The sequence below is a fragment of the Galeopterus variegatus genome, unplaced genomic scaffold (assembly GCF_000696425.1).
Source record: "Galeopterus variegatus unplaced genomic scaffold, G_variegatus-3.0.2 Scaffold613, whole genome shotgun sequence".
In the NCBI taxonomy this organism is placed as follows: Eukaryota; Metazoa; Chordata; class Mammalia; order Dermoptera; family Cynocephalidae; genus Galeopterus; species Galeopterus variegatus.
In genome coordinates this window covers 115,521-135,861 of record NW_007726724.1, presented here as the reverse complement: position 1 = coordinate 135,861, position 20,341 = coordinate 115,521, and the positions used below count along the sequence as shown (strand labels likewise).

At 48.2% G+C, this 20,341-nt stretch overlaps 1 protein-coding gene across 1 annotated transcript in view; it reads right to left on the bottom strand.

Annotated features, from left to right (window-relative positions):
* LOC103588751 (mitotic spindle assembly checkpoint protein MAD1-like) overlaps positions 1 to 20,341 on the bottom strand; it is a 402,917-nt gene that overhangs the window by 301,990 nt on the left and 80,586 nt on the right. The window contains exon 2 of the mRNA XM_008570554.1: positions 1,660 to 1,804. Within this exon, the coding sequence (XP_008568776.1) occupies positions 1,660 to 1,804 (145 nt within the window). The remainder of the gene's footprint in view (positions 1 to 1,659; positions 1,805 to 20,341) is intronic.

The window sequence follows — 20,341 nt, the reverse complement described above, 5'->3', positions numbered from 1 at the left end:
TATCACTGCCCTGTGTTTGTTTCTGTCATGGTTGGTGAGTATGTGCTTATTTGCTGCTACAGCCTGTCTTTCCCACTAGATTTCACATTCTTTAAGGACTGTGACCACATATTCGCATCGTGGGAATATGAAGGCCGGCCCGTGGCTCATTTGGGAGAGCGTGGTGCTGACAACACCAAGTCAAGGGTTAGGATCCCCTTACTGGTTATCTTTAAAAAAAAAAAAGAAAGAAAAAAGAAAAGAAAGAAGGGAAGATGGAGGGAGGTCCTGAGAGTCCTGGTGCACATGAACCCACCATAACTGACCATGAAGAAGGACTGAGCCTTCTTTGCCAGAGGCAGTGGGGAACTCTGGCTGAGCAGCCATAGGAGGAAGTTTTTGGAATTTCTTCCCTTTGGAGTCCATCTGCAAAGCCAGGGCTTCAGAGTCACCATATGAAGCCTATATAGAGAGGTCAACCCAGCCCATGTCCCAGGAAGCCCTACATGATGCCTGTAGGACCTGAGCCCTACATGCTGCTGAGACAAACGGGAGGTGTTCTTTGAAGAGACAGCATGGTGCTGCCAAGGAACGTGCTATAGAAGCCATAAAACAGCAGCTTTGAGTAGCTGAAATATGACTCATTTTCTGAAAGCTTCATAACCAGGAGGTCCCCATGGCAAAGAGCCTAGGTTTTCATCAAAACCAATCAAGAACAGGCAAACATTTGTCAGACACAACTCCTGATATTTCCCAGGTGCACCATCCTTCCCCAGGGCCAGAGGGGCGGGCAACATGGCCCCCTCTGCCCACTCAGTATTAGCTTGAGGACAGGCAAGGAGTCTCTGCCCAGCAGGCCGGACACCCCCACCCTTGCCTAGAGAGCATTTGGGGACAGATTTGACTTTTTCTTCCTTTTGAAATTTCAGCATCAGAAGCAACATTTTAAATAACACTCAGACAAAAACCTTCATTCACACTCCAGCAACCTCTGCTTATCACACCAGACATCATAACCCCTCTAGGCACAGAACAATTAAAGAGAACCAGGCAGCGAAGCCAGCCCCTGCAGCTGGGGCTGGAACAAAAGCAGATTCTGGCCAGCACACCTGGAAACAGGTGACAGTCTTCATTCCAAACCCTGAGCCAAAAATCCACTCCAGCTTAATTTGCTCTCACTGGATGGTAGGGACAGAAAGGCTGTCCTGTCCACTGGGTCTGGAGAGAGCTGACCCCACTGCAAGAGATATGGGACCCGGCAGAGGGTCAGTAATTATAGTTAAAGCTCACCAGAGTGCAGCTCCAGGCCAGAAGTGGACACTGGGATGCTGGAGAGGTATCCAGAAAAGTGGGACCCACACCAGGCCCTGAGGATCTCACAGGGAATACCAAGGTTGGATGACCTCTTTCTGGCATTCCAAGGACCCTCCTTGCAATCCAAGATAAAACCACACTGCCAAGAATCTTTCCTTCTGTGGAGAGGAGATCTCATGCCAATACAAGCATGAGGCTCACAGGCAACCCCATGAGACTCTGATCAAGAAGTGAGGGCATAAATCACCGGTGGCTGAAAAGTGCACTTAACTTGGCAGACATACAATGAAGGTAGGGTGCCCAGAGAGAAAAGGACAAGGATGGATGTGGCAGGGCTGGTCCAGCCACCCTTTGGCAAACCCGTACCTTCGTTAGCAGTAGCACTCGCTTCTGGAGCCTTCGGGCCAGTGCCTCGTGGGTCTCACGCTTCTTCCTCTCCTCCAGCAGCTGACCACTGACCTGGCGCACCTCCTCCTGAAGCTGCTGCCTGACCTTCTCCAGCCCCCGGGCACTGCACAGGAAAGGCAAAGGGCAGAGCAATGAGGCCTGGTGTGTTCAGCCCCCATCCCAGCCCCCGGGAGGAGCACCCAGCATTGAGCCCCACCAGGACGTCCTGAAATAGAGCTGCACGTGCAACTACCTCGCTGTCATTTCCTCACTCCTGAATAGCTACTTAATGCCTTTCAGGAGTTTCTGGATTTCAAATAGACACCCAGGGTGATCCCAGAACACGGCAGGGAGGGGGAGGGGAAGCTCAACTCCACACACAATGGGAAAAATTGCCAGCGGTACAGCACTTCAGGGAGACGAGGCTTCTGAATGAGCTAAATTGCCACAGCAAGCACTTCCCATCTGAATCACAGTCAGCCACAGATGTGCAGTGTGGCAAGAGGGAACTGAATACGCGCACTGTGGTGGGGGCCTGTTCTAAAAACAGTTTGCAAAGTCGAAAACCTAGCCAAGCACTGCACACTCAGGACCTGGGATGCCTCCCGTGGGGGCAGGTACCAGGGGTTATGTGCCGTACTCCCTCGACAGGCCAGGCCTTATGAGCCTCTCCCCACCTTCACCCCTTCAGCTGGCTAACATTTCCTGTCAATTACACCTTTCCCCTCTATGTTTCCCCACTGCCTCTGCCTCGGTTCACTGAAATTACCACAACAACCTCTCAATAGCATTCACCCGGTCCATCCTCCAATGGGCACAAGTTGTCTCTTTAAACTACAAAAGACGTCAGACTCGATTTAAAAGACTCTAGTGGCTCCCAGACTCACAGGCTAACCTCCAAACTTCCTAGCAGTAAAATGCCTTAAGAATTTGGTCATTGCCCCTCTCTCTCTCTCACCCAAAATGCCACCAATCAGTCCTGTTTCCAGTGCTCTCTTCTGCACCTGCTTGTCTACACATGCTTTAGAAGCTGTCTCAGGAGCCATGGGGATCAACACAGTCAGGACCCAGTAACACTAACCCCAAGAATCAATCTGTGACTTCACGGCTTCCCATGACTGCAAGAGCCCCCATGCGGTGGCACTCCACAAGACAGCTCCTAGGAAGGGATCCAGTGAGGCACAGAGAGGAAAAATATCTCAGATAAAGGGAGGGAGTGAGTGGGAGGCCCAACCCTACCAAGATGGGCACGGAGCAGAGATGCATTATAAAATGATAGTAAAAAATAGCACAAACACTATGTTTTCTAAGTAGTGGAAATCTCTTTACAAAAGAAATCTTAAATAAAAATTTTTTTTAAAAACCCACATAAACGGAATATTGGGATTATGTTATAAAGTGACATAACATTTATGTGAGGTGACAATCAATGGGAACAATTAGGCTGCTTTGAAAATATAAAAATTTGTGATGGGGCTATAAATGATACCTGCAGTCTTAGATCATCTTTGGTATCCAATTATTTCTACTTTGCTTTGGTTACATGATTTCAAGAAAATCTTAATTCACGGGGATGGCAGATAACACTTTCTTTGGAGGTAGTCTCCACTGTGCTAATTTTTTCTATTTCACATCTGAGTACAAGGTGTTTTTTATTATAATTTAGTATAATTCTGTGAGTCAAACATTTATAGAACTTTAGAAGGGATTTGGCGATGGTCCTGGTCTAGCCACGCATGGTGGGGAACCCCTGGTCTGGCCCAGTGCAGAGGCCTTGCAAGTCCACAGAAGCAGAACCAACGTTCTAGCAATGAGGATGCTGGCATTTCATTCCAATTTAGCCATCTCAGAAAGTCTCACACTAATACTGAATCCAAATACAGAACTGGCTGACTGCCACCTGTGACCACTAGGTGCTCCATAACCAAAAACAAAATAAAATAAAAAACAAGTACAAATATTCATTGGAATAGACATATGAAGAGGTTATTTTGAGTTCCTGTTCAATTTAAAACTATTCATAGGCCAATTTAATAATCAAGGACTGTGAAATTGACTCTTGAATCATTGAATTCAGGTGGGGAAGTTCACAAGTGCTTTAAATCACTGCTGAGATATGGGTAATTTAATTAGAAAGATGCCATTGTTCCTTTGCTCTGCTTTAATAGCCAAGAGTGCAAAGGCAAGAACATGGCAAAGGCCATCTTTCAGGTGGTAAGGCACAGCACGGATACCTGACCGGGCTGAGGGGTAAGGGGCTGCTTTGAGCTGTCCTCAGCACAAGATGGTTGGGGCAGCCTTGAAGGGAGACTGACAATCCCAAGCTCTGCATTTTGGGTCATGATGCCTTCTTATCTGTGTGGGAGTGATATTTGGGATTGGAGCCCTCCCCACCCAGAGCAGGTGCAAATAAATGCACAGCCACACGGTAAATGCTATCCTTTTTTTAGAGAGCCCAAATTTTTGATGCTTGAGGACTTGGGCTGAGTGCAACAGTGCCAGGCAGCAAGAATGGGCACCACGAACCCTCGATCTTCATCTGAGCTGGCTGCCAACTCACTCACTGCAGCTGAGCCTGGGCTACCTCCAGGAGGCAGAGAGCCAGCACAAGGTGTCCCAGCCTGAGTCCTCAGCCCAGATCTAAGATGTTGGGAAAAATGGAGCAACTGAAGGATGTAACCTGAGATGTGTGTTGAGTGGCACCTACAAGGAGAAAATAGAGCCCTGAGTGGTTTGGTACCGGGCCCAAATTGGAAAAGCTCAATTGCCAGGTAATAAAGAAAACTTTTACTCTCCCAATTGCATTTCATAAAGTAAGGGTGGGAAGAAATAAAGCCAGAGGAATACATGGTCCTAAAGGAGACCCTGGACACCAGGGAGGACAGCACTGGATGGGCAGCCCAGACTGTAGACCACAGCCCTGCCCACGGTGGCCAAGAGGAGCCCATCTGAGGACTGCCAGGCTGAGCATAGTCAGGACCCCACATCCATTGGGGCCATGTCCCCAAGGCTCAATGTTTAACTGGAACCCAATGTCCCTAAAGGATAGAACTGGACTTAAAAATTCAACTTCAGCATATTACAGGGAGACAACACTGCTGAGTACTCTACAGAGCCTTGCCCAGGACCATCAGCAACTCAGATCTGACTTATGAATTCATTCGATCCATTCAGCAGTTGGAACATTTATTGAGTTCCAGCTGCCAATTTTTCTAGGCACTGGAGAAACAGCAGAGGTCAAACACCACAACAAGCTTATATGTATCTCAGGCAAAGAAACCACACTTATAAAGTGGACAGAGAGAATTTAATATAAAGTATGGTTAAGAAGGTACAAAATGGTAAACTAGGTAACTGGAAGGAGAAAAGGGAGAACCCTAAGATAATAAGGGAGCAACAAGTTGACGAAGCAGCTAAGATTCCTAGGGCTGTGGGAACAAAGGGAAGAGACTGAAATAATTAAAATTTTAAAACTTAGCAGAGGGCCCCATGGAATGGGAACTTAGTCCTTGGATGGGGAGACACTGCCGTGTCTGAACTAGGAGGGAACCCCTAGAGGGCCTGGACCCAGCCCTCTGAAGAGAGGTACCAGACTGCTGGAGCTGGTGCCACTGAGTGCGGGAAAAAAAAACTGTAAACTGGAATCAGCTGCTGTTAGAGAGTGTCACTAAAGTGCCACCCACAGAAAAAAAAAGTAGGCAGGAGGTCCACAGGTACAGCAAGCGAAGAGAAGGGCCCTGCCTGCTCCTCTAGCCTCACCATCTGTCTCTCTAGTGGACCCTGTTGAAGGGCCTGACAAAGGCACCAGCTGGCAAAGCAAAAACGTGGGCTGCAGTTCCCAGCATTGCAAAGCTGAGCACCTAAAAAGGAGTTTGGAGTTGAGACACAATAACTTAAAAACTAGCAGAGGGCAGAAGAGAGAAAATAAGCAAATAAACAAACAAACAAATGAATGTTTTATTACATTGTGAGACATGCTAGAAGGGAACAGAAAGCAGAGGAAGACACAGAGTGAAGACGAGTGTTGATGTGTGTATGACAGTTAGGGAGGTGCCCCTCAGAAAAGCCACCAGAAGAAGGCAGAGATAAAAGTGCTGACATTCCTCCACTTGTGATGGGACTACGTACCAATAAACCCATCCTAACTTGAAAATACCGTAAATTGAAAATGCATTTAATACACCTAACCTACCAAATATAGCTTAGCCCGGCCTACATTAAACATGCTCAGAACACTTATGTTAGCCTACAACTGGGCAAAATCATCTAACATAAAACCTGTTTCATAATAAAGTGTTGACTATCTCATGTAATTTATTGACTACTGTATTGAACGTGAAAAACTGAATGGTTATATGGGTTCTCAAAGTATGGTTTCTACTGAATGTGTATCGCGTTTGCACCAACATAAAGTTGAACCATTGCAGGTCGGAAATCATCTGTATTTAGATATGGGAGGAGCATTCCAGCACAGACAACAGCAGGTGTGGAAGGGGACATTGACCTGATGTGCACATAGTCATCCAGGAAGCAATGAGGCTGGGGACACTGGGGGGCAAGGAGTGAAGTCAGAAGAGGAGAGGAAGAGACAGCTGGAAAGGGCCTATGTGAAGGGCTCAGGAAGATGAGAAGAGAAGAACTAAAGACAAAAAGCAAAGACAGCCTTTTCAAGACATTTGTTCAGCTACAAAGGAAAGTGCAAAACTGGGTTGACAGCTGAAGGGGATAAGAAGTCAAGGTGTCCAGTTTTTGTTTATAAGATGGGAAACAGACTACAAGCGTGTTGGTATACTGAAGGGGATGGTCCAGTAGAGCGACAAGGTCCTGAGTGTGCAGGAGAGAAGGGGCAATTTGAGAAGGGCTGGAATACACTGCCCAAATGAAGACCTCCCACAGCAGGGTTGCCTTCTGAAGGCTCCAGGAATCCAGTCCAGATGCTCCCAAACTAGTTTCTCAAACAATTGCCCACAAATGGCCCTCTCCACACTTGTATGCAGATGGGTTAGAGTACACGACCTCAGGTCAGAAAGAAACTTCTGCGGCTCTACTCCACAGACCCTACAAGGGCTCTCTTTACAGTTCAGAGCATTTGGGTAGCCAAGTCGCAGAGCACTGATCCACAACATCAGCACCCCAGACTGCTGATTTTTCTCTGTTGGAGATGTTCTCTCCGTTCAATCTCAGTCTTTCTTCTGAAGTAAAGAAGAGAAAACTCATAAAAAATTAAGCCTCTAGCTCCATGCTTAAGTTGAACTCTGAGGTCACTGGCATTTCCGCGAACCTTTGGGAGTTCAAAATGAAGTTCTTAGTTCTTAAAGGAGAAGTCGGGCATGTTTATCGATCAATGCCTTTTTGAGCTAGCACCTACTGAAGGAAACAAGGCCTAAGCTTTTGAGAATCTACCTTTGTACTGTGATGGGCCACTGCGGTACACTTTAATGTAATCTTCATCAGAAAACTCTCAGCCTAAGAATATCTACTTTCAAGGAACAGTGAAAGGCCGTAATACATTCCGAAGCGGCAGGAGACATTTTAACGACCTTCCTCAAGACACTGCTGATTCTGACTCTCCCCTCACACAACCCATGCATCCCACAAGCTCTTTGTCTGTCCTCTCCTGACTCCCAACCCACCACCCTGAGCACTCACCAAGGCAAAGAGAGAGCATCTGTACAAACACATATCACAAGACTCTCCCCAGAAATGATGGAAGCCCATGGGTTGGCCAACACTGGACACTGGCCCTGACATTCAGCATGCTGGCCACCAACTCTGAGAAAGACTAGGAGACAGTAGTGCTGTGCATCTTAGGAAGAATAGCCACCCTCTCTGGAGCATTACTCGAAGGTTGGGATGGTACGAGAGGCTTCACGCTCAAGTCACAATGCCCAAGTCTTGCCTGGCATGTAAATACACAGGGTATAAATATGCCAATGGCCACACCCAGACCCAAATTCAAAAAAACAACTCTGAGCTAAGTACAACCTTTGCTATGGACTGAATGTGCCCCCCCCACAAATTCATATGTTGAAACCCTAATACCCAATGCAGTGGTGTTTGGAGGTGGAGGCTCTGGGAGGTGATAAGGTCGTGAGGGTGGATCTCTTAAGATGGGTTGCATGTCCTTATAAGAGGCACAAGAGAGCTTACTTTCTCTCTCTCCACCCTGTGGGGAAACAGAGAAGACAGCCATCTGCAAACCAGGAAGAGAGTCCTTCACCAGACACCAGATCTGCTGGTGCTGTGACCTTTGATTTCTCAACTCCAGACTATGAGAAATAAAAGTCTGTGGTTTAGGGCCGGCCCGTGGCTCACTCGGGAGAGTGCGGTGCTGATAACACCAAGGCCCCGGGTTCGGATCCCATATATGGATGGCCGGTTCGCTCACTGGCTGAGCGTGGTGCTGACAACACCAAGTCAAGGGTTAAGATCCCCTTACCGGTCATCTTTAAAAAAAAAAAAGAAATACAGCAACCTTTCTTCATGTGCCAATAAACCTGGTCAATCACAGCTGTTATAAACAAACAAGTAAAACCTGTTGTTTTTTATCCCTTAAATTATGTCAGTACCTGGAGGTTGTTTATGTTTAAAGAGTCAACAGAAGGCAGACAAGGAACCAGGGAACATGATAAGTGTTTAAAGGATGTGATTTACTACTCAGCCGAGTACCAGTGATGTGGCATGAATTCAAAACAAGCCTTCCGGTCATTTAAAAAAAAAAAAAAAAAAAAAAAGTCTGTGGTTTAAGATTCCCCTGTCTATAGTATTTTTTGTTACAGAAGCCTGAACTAAGACAAACTTCTAATCAATAACATTTGAACAAGATGTTCACACATAAGCATGGAATTATACAGAAGCTTTATTTCTGACGACTGCCCAAAAGTATTAACCTGACAGCATGCATTAGTCCACTGGTGGTCTCTAATGGGCTAAGATATAAACACAATTACATGTGTACAGTGTTTTTCAGTAATTACACTTCTGCATGAAATTAAGAAAATATTAATAAAGTTTTATTCAAACTCGCTGCCCACCTTGCAGGCCCTCTGGGGGTTCTGCCACGCTGTGGTCCTACAGGCACACAAAGAAGCTGTCCTAGATGGCAACGAAGCCAACTCAAATCCAAGACCTTTTTGCTCCTTGTGCCCTCAGTTTTGACACTTGGCAAGAATGTTTCTGCAGGAATCAGACAAGAAGGAGGCCAGGTGTTTCCGTGGGCCAAAGACTAAGGAAGGCCAAGCCCTATCATTTGTGGAAAAGCATTTCTGGAGTAAATGCCTTTTGACGGAGGTGCTAGGGATATAGACAGTGAAGGCTCAATACCTGAATGGTGATCTTGAGACAATGAAAACCAACCCAAGTCAGCACACAAAACAGGCAGGAGCCAGAGGGAGCCAGAAACAGGCTCTAAAACGGAGAGAAGGGGTCAAATCACGGAACTGAGGCTCCCAGGATGGGAACCACCACCCAGCCTATGTGCCAGCAAGAGAGGCCTGAATTCTGCCCCCAGGCCAGCAGGGGTCTGCTCATCCTTGAATCTCCCCATTTCCGTGAAGGGCATTACCACATACCCAGCCTCTCGAGCCAGAAGCAAGGGGTCCATCTTGATCCCTCCCTTCCCTTCCCACCACACCCAGTCCCTCAGCAAATCCTCCAGCCTATTTTTAGAGCCCAGGCTTCCCGCATCTGCACCACTCAACCTAGTCCAAGGCCAAGGCCACGGTCTCTCTCATGAATGACTCCTTGCTGCTACCTCTGCCCTCCATGGCCCCTTTCACCCCCTCCTGAAACAAACACAATCCCACTTCCTCCCACCCACCAAATCCTTAAATCTTAAAATGTAAGCTCATCACACCCATGCTTCCCTTTAGCCATTCCATGGCTTCCTGCTGTGTTCACACAGCAATCTCAAGGCCAAGCCCAGCTCAGCCTCACCTCACCTGCCCTCCCTGCCTTACCCACTCCACGCCCATGCTCCAGCCACACTATTCTCCTTACCACTCCACAGACATCCCAGGCTCTTCTCCCTCCATCTTCAGCCATGCTGAGCATTCGACCCGGAGAGCTCTCTCGCCTACACTGTGCACGGAGCAGCCTCAGCACAGATGCCATCATCAGACACCGCCTTCCCTCCCACCACCTTAGTTTAAGTCACCTTTATCATTCTTTGTCAGAGCCCCTTGTTCTTTTCCTTAACCTCAGGATTGTTATGTTAACACGCATTTATTTTGTTCAATGCCTTCCTCCCCTACTGTATTCCATGAGGGCAGGGAGTGTGTCTGATTTATTCCCTGCTCTCTACCCAAGTGCTGGCATGGAGTGGGTCTTGCACAGATCACTGCTGTTACAGTTCATAAGGGTGACAAGCAAACATAAGAAGTATGGTTCCAGAGTATGACCCCTGTAGCAGCTCACAGAATGCTAGGCTGATCCCAGACAAGCCAAGGGAGACAGGTAAGGGTAAGAATGACAGCAGGAGCGCAGCCAGGTGTCGGGGAACTTTATGACCCCTTTGGGGAATGGCAAAAGTACATCTGGAGGTTCGGGGCACATATACAGTGAGAAAAGCAGGCAACATTCTATAAAAGGCCCTCCCTTGGGAACAGAAGACAAAGGGACACTGAGCAGGCCTAGGAGGCTGACCGGGAAGACTCCGTCCCCAGCAGATGCACTCAGAGCTCATCTGAGGAGGGCCTGCCCTGCCCTGCTCTGGAAGAATCTGATGATTTTTGTTGTTTTTTTTTAAAGATGACCGGTAAGGGGATCTTAACCCTTGACTTGGTGTTGTCAGCACCACGCTCAGCCAGTGAGCGAACCGGCCATCCCTATATGGGATCCGAACCCGTGGCCTTGGTGTTATCAGCACCACACTCTCCCGAGTGAGCCATGGGCCGGCCCAGAATCTGCTGATTTTGAAAGAGAATACCATCTGCCAGGACACCTCCCAAGAGACATGTACACACTCTCCAGGCACAGGAAATGCATGCAGAGCCACGTGTTTACAGAAGCCTAGCAGGGGGGCCGGCCCAGTGGCTCACTCAGGAGAGTGCGGTGCTGATAACACCAAGGCCCCGGGTTCGGATCCCATATAGGGATGGCCGGTTCGCTCACTGGCTGAGCGTGGTGCTGACAACACCAAGTCAAGGGTTAAGATCCCCTTACCGGTCATCTTTAAAAAAAAAAAAAATGACAGAAGCCTAGCAGGGAACCACATGGCAGCTCAGCAACATGGGTGGTAAAGTTTTAGATGGAACATGAACTGGTTTCAGAAACACTCTTCCGGTTTCCAGAAGAGGGTGAAGCAACACTGCACTATTTTCAGACTTCTATATCCACTTCCCTGCCAAGAGAGAATGACAGGGGAGTGGACCATTCTTGCCAGCTAGCAGGGTCATATCTGCATTGAAGCCATCAGTTGTACCCTGCAAACCAGGATGGCAGATGTAGCCTCACTGCAAATCTCAGGATACTTCAGAGTAGGAAATTAATATCTGCTTCTGGAAAGAAGCAAGAAAACATGGCCCTGGGATTCCACTGGGTTGAGGGGATCCAACGAACCCAGATATGAACCCCCCCACAGCACCTAACTAGTCAAGTGGCTCTGAGCACTGATTGACCTCTCCGTCAAAAATGAAGCCATTGATATCTACCATTCTTAACGGGGCTACAGAGAATTTAGTAAGACATATATGTAAAGTGAGTAAGTCTTCAACAAGTATTAATTCCCTTCCTGTTCCCCTGCCTTAATGGGGGCAGTGGGGGCAACCCACCATCTGCATTCAACAGGGGTAGAAAAGCCACAGTTGCACCTGAAGAGACCTTCTTGATACGGAGCTGGTTGAGATTCACATCACAACTTATTTTTCTGAATCTTTACATGGAACTAAAGAAGAGAGCAAAAGAGGTCACTGGCCAGGGTCTCCTTAAAAGTTTGAACTCAAAGATTAACATCCTGAGTAGTTTCACTACCCCTCACATGTGAGTCAAGCTTTCCAGTTTAAAGGATGTTCCTACATGCGTGATCTATTTAACCTCCACAAGAATCTGAGAGGAAAGCGGCACCACCACCACATTCCTTTGTTCCCTACGCAGGAACAATTCAGACAGGTAATAAGCCTAGCCAAGGTCATACAGTAGGAAGTGGTGAGCCAGGTCTCACATGCCAACCTGGAGCCCCATCCACAACGTGAGCACTTCGCATTTGGCCAGCCTCAGCCAGCTCAGTGTGATGGGGTGGTAGGTTCTGTCAGCTCTCACCCAGTGGTAAGCAGGCTTTGGAACATGACTTGGCAGTGGGGAGAAGTGGATGGAGGGACAGCCACCAGAGAGAGAGGAGGGGGGCAGGTGGGTATTCCGAGGTAAGAGAGATGGGCAGCCCCTCCTCTCTGGCTCCTGCCCACTGCGTGCCCAGGTTCAGACTCAACAGAGGGGCTGGGTCTCAGAGAGGGAGCAGTGAGCTTTCCCCCTGGGCTCAGTGTGGCACACAGCTGTCTTTATTTATGCCATCTAATTCCAATCTTAAATGCCTCCAAGTGTCATTACACATTTCTCTGAAAAAAATAATCCAAACAGCGGAAACAAAACCAGAGAATGAGAAAAGCAAAGGCTGAAATAATTACCAATCAAAAGAATGGCGAGGGAGCAGGCTCTGAAACTACAGTCTGGCCTCCCGGTCATTTCTCCTGATGTTGCCTCTGATGAGTTCTCTTTTCCTAACATCTCATCAATTCAAATCACCAAATTCAATTTGCATTCCCAGATAAACAGAGGCCACACAGTAAATACTCTCATCTGACCTTGAAACGTGAGAAGGAAAATTGCCCTTTGCAATTTCAATTCAATCCCAGCCATAATGAATAATCCAATTTAGCTGATCAGTTACCAACCTGTAATAGCAAGGGTGGGGCTGCCCCCAAATGATAGGGTGGTACCCAAGCTGGGGCGCCAGCAGCAGCAGGACAATGAGTTCACCCCCCCTGGGCCACTGGGTCTCCAGAGCTGAGGATGGTGGAGAACAGGGGGCAAGTGACCCCTCCAGTCTTTACTAAGCAACTGCCATGCACCACCAGCTGACTTTCCCAGGGAACAAGGATGACAATCGGATGGTACAGGTGACGCAGATAAGGAAGACAATCGGATGGTACAGGTGACACAGAAATGCACAGCAAGTGCCCTGGAGACACCCAGACTGACTTCTCGGAGGTGGGGAGGAGAGCTTTCATGTGCATCATCCCAGCCCCAGAATGGGCCTGTACATGAGGGTCTGTGCACACTGCCCCATCTGACAGTGCAGAAAAGGAAGACCTAGGGAGAGGCATCCAGCCAGCAGGTGGCAGAGCCAGGTGGGAGACCCAGCTGAGGTGCTGGTTCTTCCTCCTGTGCCAGTGGTCAGCAAAGAGCCCACCACCTGTTTTTGTGAAGAAAGTTTTATCAGAACACAGCCACACCCATTCACTGTCATATTGTCTATGGGTTCTTTCCTGTAACAGAGACTATGTGCCCAAAAGCCAAAACATTTACTATCTGGTCCTTTACAGAGAAAGGTTACCAGCCGCTGCTCTATACCACATATTTAATGTTTAGAAATGGCAGCAGAGTGACTAAAATAAAAACGTGAGCTCTCACCCAACTGACAGCCCATCCCAACCCCTGCTTTGCTGCTCCAACGTGAACAGCTGGCAGCTATGGAACAAAATCCATACCTATAAATAAATAAATAACCCTCCTAGTAAATCCACTGTCCCCTTACCCCGGGGAAGCTCACTCACACATCTTATGCCTTCTTGTAAGAAACCCAACAAGACTTCAAGGGCTCCCTCATTTCTAAATGTGAATAGGACCTGGAGAGCAGCTCTGGATTCATGACTCCACTCACCATGTGGCCTGAAACTACTGCAGCTTCTCCAGGTCAGCTCTGCAGTCAGGCTATGCGGACACCAGTGCATGGAGAGGGAGCTTGCGGAAGCATACCTAGGTTCTCTTCCTATTTCCTCAATGAGGATGTGACCGAGCAAGGAAATGTGTTCACCTGTTTTTCATTTAAGGACACAGATGCTCAGAGAGGGAGTGGCCCTCCCAAGGGGACAGTGCCCACAGTGGCACAGTCAGGACATGATGGTGCCTGGTGACATCACATTTGGGCTCATCAACGGTCAGCTATCTCCCAACCTTCCCACCTCCTAGTCTTCCAAGGTCATGATGCGGTGTCTCCCTCCCTGGACACAAACTCCTGCAGAGTGGACACAGGAGGGTGGGGAGAAAACTGAGTCCAGGGATGGAGAGAAGAAAGTTGCTATGACGTCCAGGAGAGACCAGGGCCTGAGAAGAGGGCTGGGGACAATGGTGAGGGGTGTGAAACAGCAGGGCAGGTGGGAAGGGACCAGGTTGTCGGTGGATAAGGGGCACGTGGACAGGGTGGCCATGTGGAGCCAGGGATCACTGGATGGGGTTCCCTGCCCCTTCCTCATCTGGACCAAGAGTTCTGGCAAAAGTCCATCATCTCCCAAACACACCTGTGAAAAAACAAATATCAGAGCATGTGGCTATCATTCTCACTCTATCAATGTTTCTCAAATTTTAAAAACATCATGATGTGGGTGGAGCTGCCTCTGAGGCTGGGGAGGCCAGGATGCCACCCCCCACTGTGCCAGTGTGGCCCAGGGCACCTCCTTCACTCACTCACTCAGCCAGCAGACCCTGAACCTGTCTGGGTGCCATTCCATCTACTGCACATGACTCCGGTGGGCCAAGAGATCCTCATCACTGCTCCTGCCCTCAGGAGCCATCAGAGCCCTGGGGAGACCACACAACAGTCCCAGAACTGGGAGACTTATGAGGTGAGCATGGAGATGCACCAAGCACACTTAGAGGAAGGGAAGGCCACCTGGGATGACTGGCAGGAAGGCTGGAAAGACACCTGGGGTCAGGGCAAGGAGGCTGGCCTTCACACAACAGTCCAAAGGAGGTCACTGGGGACCCGTGGCAAGAGACCAGGACAAGTTAGAGATTGCCCCAAGGGTCAGGGGCAATAACAGCCAGGTGAGAACTTCCAGAAGTAGAAGAAAGTTTGACAATGGATATCAGGAGAGAGACTAGAGCCAGAGCCAGAAGACTCCAAATTTTGGCTGAATTGAAGTGATATGAAAAGATGTAGAAACACAAGAACTTACAAAAGAAGGAAGAAGAGAAAGAAAAAAAAAAAAGGACTGAGGTATAACAGTGGAGAATAAGCTCCTGGTAAACACCTATGTGTAAGGGACAAGAAAAGCAAGGGAAAGAGGCGGAGGAGAAAAGGCAGGACAGAGGCCATGAGACCACGTTTGTGGGGCGGGGGCGGTGAGGGAGGAGGAAGTATGAGAATATGAAAGACACAGTGAATGTGTGTGAGCATGTATAAAAGAGGAGAGAAGGGAGACAGCCCTAGTGAGCTCAGCCAGAGGTGCTATCAAGGCAGTGACTGGAGACTATCCAGAAGGCACATCAGAGCACACCAGCACAGAGCTAAATTCTAGCCAATGTCTCCCAAAAGGGCAGCAGGTCAAACAGAAGGACCAGGCCAAGGAGAGCAGAGCTCTAAGGAGTGAGGAGCTCAGACATGGTGTTTAATTGAGATTGTGAGAAAAATTGGACAAGCAGTTAAGAGATGAGACAGAATAATCTCACCCACATCTCTCTTTGGAATCACACAACAGCCCAATTAGCAGCTCTGATGCTGAGGTTCCCAGCACCATGACAATCAATAGCAGCACATTGGCAGGCAGAGCCCGATCGCCTGCACTCCACTCCGCCTTCGATCGACACCTGTGCTCCATTATAATCCTTCCAGCTGCCTTGGTGGTACCTGATTAATAAAGCCCATCCTGCCTGTTTATTTCCCCATTGATTTTGCTGTCCTCAACTCACAGCATAAGAAGTCAATACCCAGTTAGGTGTGGCACCTTCATGGGGACTCTGCTGTATACCCACTGGGGAACGAGTTTCCCCCTACCCTGTCAATCAGGCATACAGAGCATGGGGGATCGATCCCCTGGGGAGAAGAGTCATCTCTCCCTGCATGTGACATCCTGGGTGCCCAGGGCTGACAAACACTAAACATTGCCACTCCACTAACAAAGAAACATCTCCAAAGCAGTTCCAATGCTGAATAACAAAAATAAAAGGAGAAAATTAGATTTTAAAAAGTATTCCTTTCGGGCCAGCCCCGTGGCTCACTCGGGAGAGTGCGGCGCTGGTAGCACCGAGGCCACGGGTTCGGATACTATAGAGGGATGGCCGGTGCGCTCACTGGCTGAGCGTGGTGCAGACCACACCGTGCCGAGGGCTGCGATCCCCTTACCAGTCAGAAAAAAAAAAATGTATTCTGCATTCTTTTTTAGTGAGAGCTGCGAGTAGAGGGAGAAATCTGCTCACTGATCACTAAGTCAACACAGCAACTCATTTATTAATCTCACTTCCTGCTCACCCCAGGCTTGGGGGCTTGGAGAGTTGACACTTGACTTGAGAAATGCCAGCTCTAAGCAGTTTATTTCCTCTTGAACTTTAAGAACTGACTAAGACAGAAATGACCTTTAAAAGGCAGGGTTAGTGCTTGTCGGAATTGTTGGAGCACTTCTCTGCTTACACAACATGAAGAGGTGCTGGGAGAACGCCACCAAGCTTCAGGGGCCAAGCCGACTCTCACCCACAGTGGAAGCAGCCCAGGTTCTGACAGCACCTGGGCAGGTGGATCAGTAGAGATGATTCCAAGGTGGGTTTAGGGGGTGGAGGCCAGTGTGAGGCAAGCTGTAAGAAGACTCCAAATGGAACAACCAGCTGCATCACGTTTCTTGTGGCTAAGATGAAAGAGGTGGTAGCACTGACAGTGGCAAATCGGGGACAGACCTGGGCTCAAACCTGGCCTCTGCCACTTACTAGCAGTAGGACTGTAAATCAAAAAGACTAACATTTGTTTCTCAAGATTCTTCAGAGAAAAGCATTTTGTAATGACATTAATACGTTCCCTGATATTTTGCAGGCACTCCTTTTCCAATCTTCAAGTAATTTTTGTTGATCAATTTTCAGTTATCTAGTGGGTACCTTCTTATGGACTGGTCACTGGGTGTTCCAGAGACTATAGAGAAAAAAAAAGGAATCTGTGCCCTGCAGAACTCTACAGTTTTCTTAGTGACAAGGGAAGGCTGTGGCCCCAAGAAACAGGAAAGAAAAGGTCAGACAAGACAAGCAGTGAGTCTCGGGAAGGAGAGTTGGGTAGAGGAAGGCTCCCTGGAAGAGGCGTCACTCAAAGGTCATAAAAGTGGGCCCTGGTCAGGTGTCAGGAGCAGGCTTCACATCTGAAGTGCAGGAAACAGCACACACACAGTGAGTTTATGTAAGATACACAGCAAAAGCTACCCAGAGTTCAGGAAAAGGCAATGGGAAAATAGGGAAGATTTCTGCATAGAGCAAAACCCACCCACAGCAACAGCCATCAAGATTAACCTGGAGCTGGTGAGATGAACCCATCATGAGTCACACCAGCCAGTCAACTTCTTCACTGGTGTGGACCACAGGCCAAAGGACCAAGCCCCATGCAGGGGTAAAAGAGCAGGAAGTCACCTCAGATGGGGGTGGGCAGGGCCAACTTAGCACCGGCTTTCGAGACTTGATATGGACCCTCTTCTAGTTAAGATCTGGTTTTCCACACATACCCAACGGAGGGAAAAAACATTTCAGGAGCACTGACTTCCATGTAGCAATTCTATTTCTCACTGTAAATCAGCAAGTGGCATCTCATCGGCACATTCAAAAGGTTGGGCAAGAGTAAGGAGTGGCTGTGGATATTCAACAATATTTGCTTCCAAATATTCTGGTCAACAAATTTCAAAAAACAATATTAGACTTTTCTGAATAGAGTGTAGAAAAATAAAGGTCTGCTGTGATTATGAACACTGATTTCATTTTCTGCAAGTCCATGGAGGACAGAAGGAGCCATCCACAAGGTATGGCCCTGACTAGCCGTAGAGACAACCAGAGGCAGTGCAAGGTCTCTCCCGTGGCCTCAGAGTCATCATCATAGGGCAAAGAAGAGGACCGGGTGACCTTCACTCACTGAGAGGGGATGGGGAGGCGGGAGGGAGAGTGAGGAGGAGCAGGGAAGCAGGGGCTGCACAGGAGGGTCGACACTGGTGTGTGCCACATCTCTCCCACACCCGCCCGCCCTGTGCTTGCTTACTGCGTGGCGCGACTGCTGCTGTGCTGATGCCCCGACAGGCCCATCTGCTGGGAGCAGATTAGAAACAGGAAATGCAGCTCAGCGAGTGGAACACTGAGAAAACACATTTCCTGAGCCATTGTAGTGGATTCTATTGCTGCTCACCCTCACCACTCAATGGGTAATTCACCACCAGTTTAATAACTTTCTTAGAAAAAGACACTCAAAATTTACCTTACACCTTTTAATATCTGCTCCTCAAACTTCTGTTGTCAGGCCCCAGATAACTCTGGAGGCCACTGGAGCCATCCTCGGATAGGGAAGAGAAAGAAGAGGAGTCATCACAAGTACAGAGCCAAGGAGAAAAGACAAGAGAGCATTCACCCACCATCAGACAAAGGGCCTGCTACTTAGGATCCCTGAAAGAAACATGCCAAGTTACGGTACAAAAGAGATCTTTCACATCACTGTCGTTTATGGAACATTTAAAAGTAAACATCAAATCGTCATTTCTTGCACACATATCCCCTCAGTTAATATTGCCTACTATCCCAAGTTAAGTACTATCATCATCCCCTTTACAGATGAGGACACCAGGCTTAGAAGAGATTAAGGATCTTGCTGAAGAGCACAGGCTAGTCAGTGATGTGGCAACAATTCCAACTCAGGTCTACCTCAGTCCTCACAATGACCTACACTTTTAATTTCTGTTAGCACATGTACATGGCCATGGAGTCACTTTTACAGAACCAATAAGTCAATGCACAAATTGAGTGCCTGCTCTACATCAGGCACCATTCCAGGCAAAAGAGACACAATGGCACATGCCTTCAAAAAGGCTCAAAGGTAGAAAAGACAAAGGTAATGGAACAAGTGCAGAGTGCATGAGCTGCTAGGACCTCCTCCTTACCTACATCAGTTATCCCCAAACCTCCCATCTCATCGTGTGGTCTGCCTTCCCAATCACATAACCCAACACTGAGTTGGTCCCCACAGAGGGCAGTGTGCAGCTTTTCCTCCCAGAAGTTACGTGTCCCCTTCTAACCACCATGGGTTCTCCCAGGGAATGTGCATCCTTGATATTCTCACCCACAGTGCTCAGTTCTGAGAGCATAAGCCCACAGGGGTGTCTCAGGAATTCCCTGCTTAGCTATTACGAAGCTGCTGAAGGAAATACACCAACTGGTATCCACAGCAGGGAAGGAAAACTACTAAGTGTGGTATCTAAAGGAAGGTGCCTATGAACCCAAAACAAGTCTTCCTCTCGGTGCTGATATTTGGAGTAGCTGGGCGTCTCCTCTTCATGTATTTGCAAGTCTGGATTAAAGAACAACATACAGGCAATTAGGGACTTTGCACTTCCTGGCCTCTGAAACTGTTGGCTGTGGCTCAGCTCTTCTTGGCTGTGGGTCAGCTATGGCTGTAATTCTTATTCTTGAATGCACGCTGAAGAAACAGCCTCCAACTAGGACACAGTCTGTGGCAAAGGACAAGAGCAATTGAGCAGCTGGCTGGTACGGGGATACCGGGAACCAAACCCTTGACCTTGGTTTTATCAGCATTGTGGTCTAACCAGGAGGAGGAGGAAGGGGCAGATCTCGCAGCCTGTCTGGGGCCCACCAACCCTCCCACTCGGAAGGTCCTTCCGTCCTGCCGTCAGTTTCACGGAGGTCAGAGGGAAACCCAACTCCTCAAGTCAGGAGTTGGAGGCCCAAGGCGGAGCCGGAGCAGCAGCATCTGTGAAGCGCCTGGGCTCCACCGAGACCGCCATGCCGGTTCCTCTTCGCTGCCGCTTCAGCCGCTGCCGACGCTGTGGAGGAGCGGCTGTCTATTGTCTTTCCCCGTGGCGAAAGTGGGGAGCTGCTCCGGCTCAGCCCACGGGGGAGCCCCGGCAGCTGCAGGGAAGTTCCATGGTGGTCTGTGAAACCCTGCCACAATGAATAAACATCAAAGAAAAGACAACAGAAATATGAAAAATCAAGAAAGTACACCACACAAAGATAGTAAATCTCAAGCTCTACACCCTATAGAACAAGAAGCCCTTGAAATGACTGACAAGGAATTTCGAGTGATAATTCTAAGGAAACTGAATGAGATACAAGAAAACTCAGCTAGACATCATGATGAAACGAGGAAAAGTATACAGGACCTGAAAGAGGAAATGTACAAGGAAATCAATGCCCTGAAAAAAAATGTAGCAGAACTTGCCGAACTGAATAAGTTATTCAGCAAAATAAAAAAGACAACGGAGAGTTTAACCAGCAGGCTTGTCGAAGTTGAAGAGAGAATCTCTGAACTTGAAGATGGGCTGTTTGAAATAACACAAGCAGACAAAAAAAAAAAAAGAAAAGAAAAGAAAAGAAAAGAAAAGCAGAGGCATTGAAGAAAATCTGAGAGATATCAGACAACCTTAAGCGCTCAAATATCTGAGTCATGGGTATCCCAGAAGGGGAAGAAAAGGAGATTGCATTG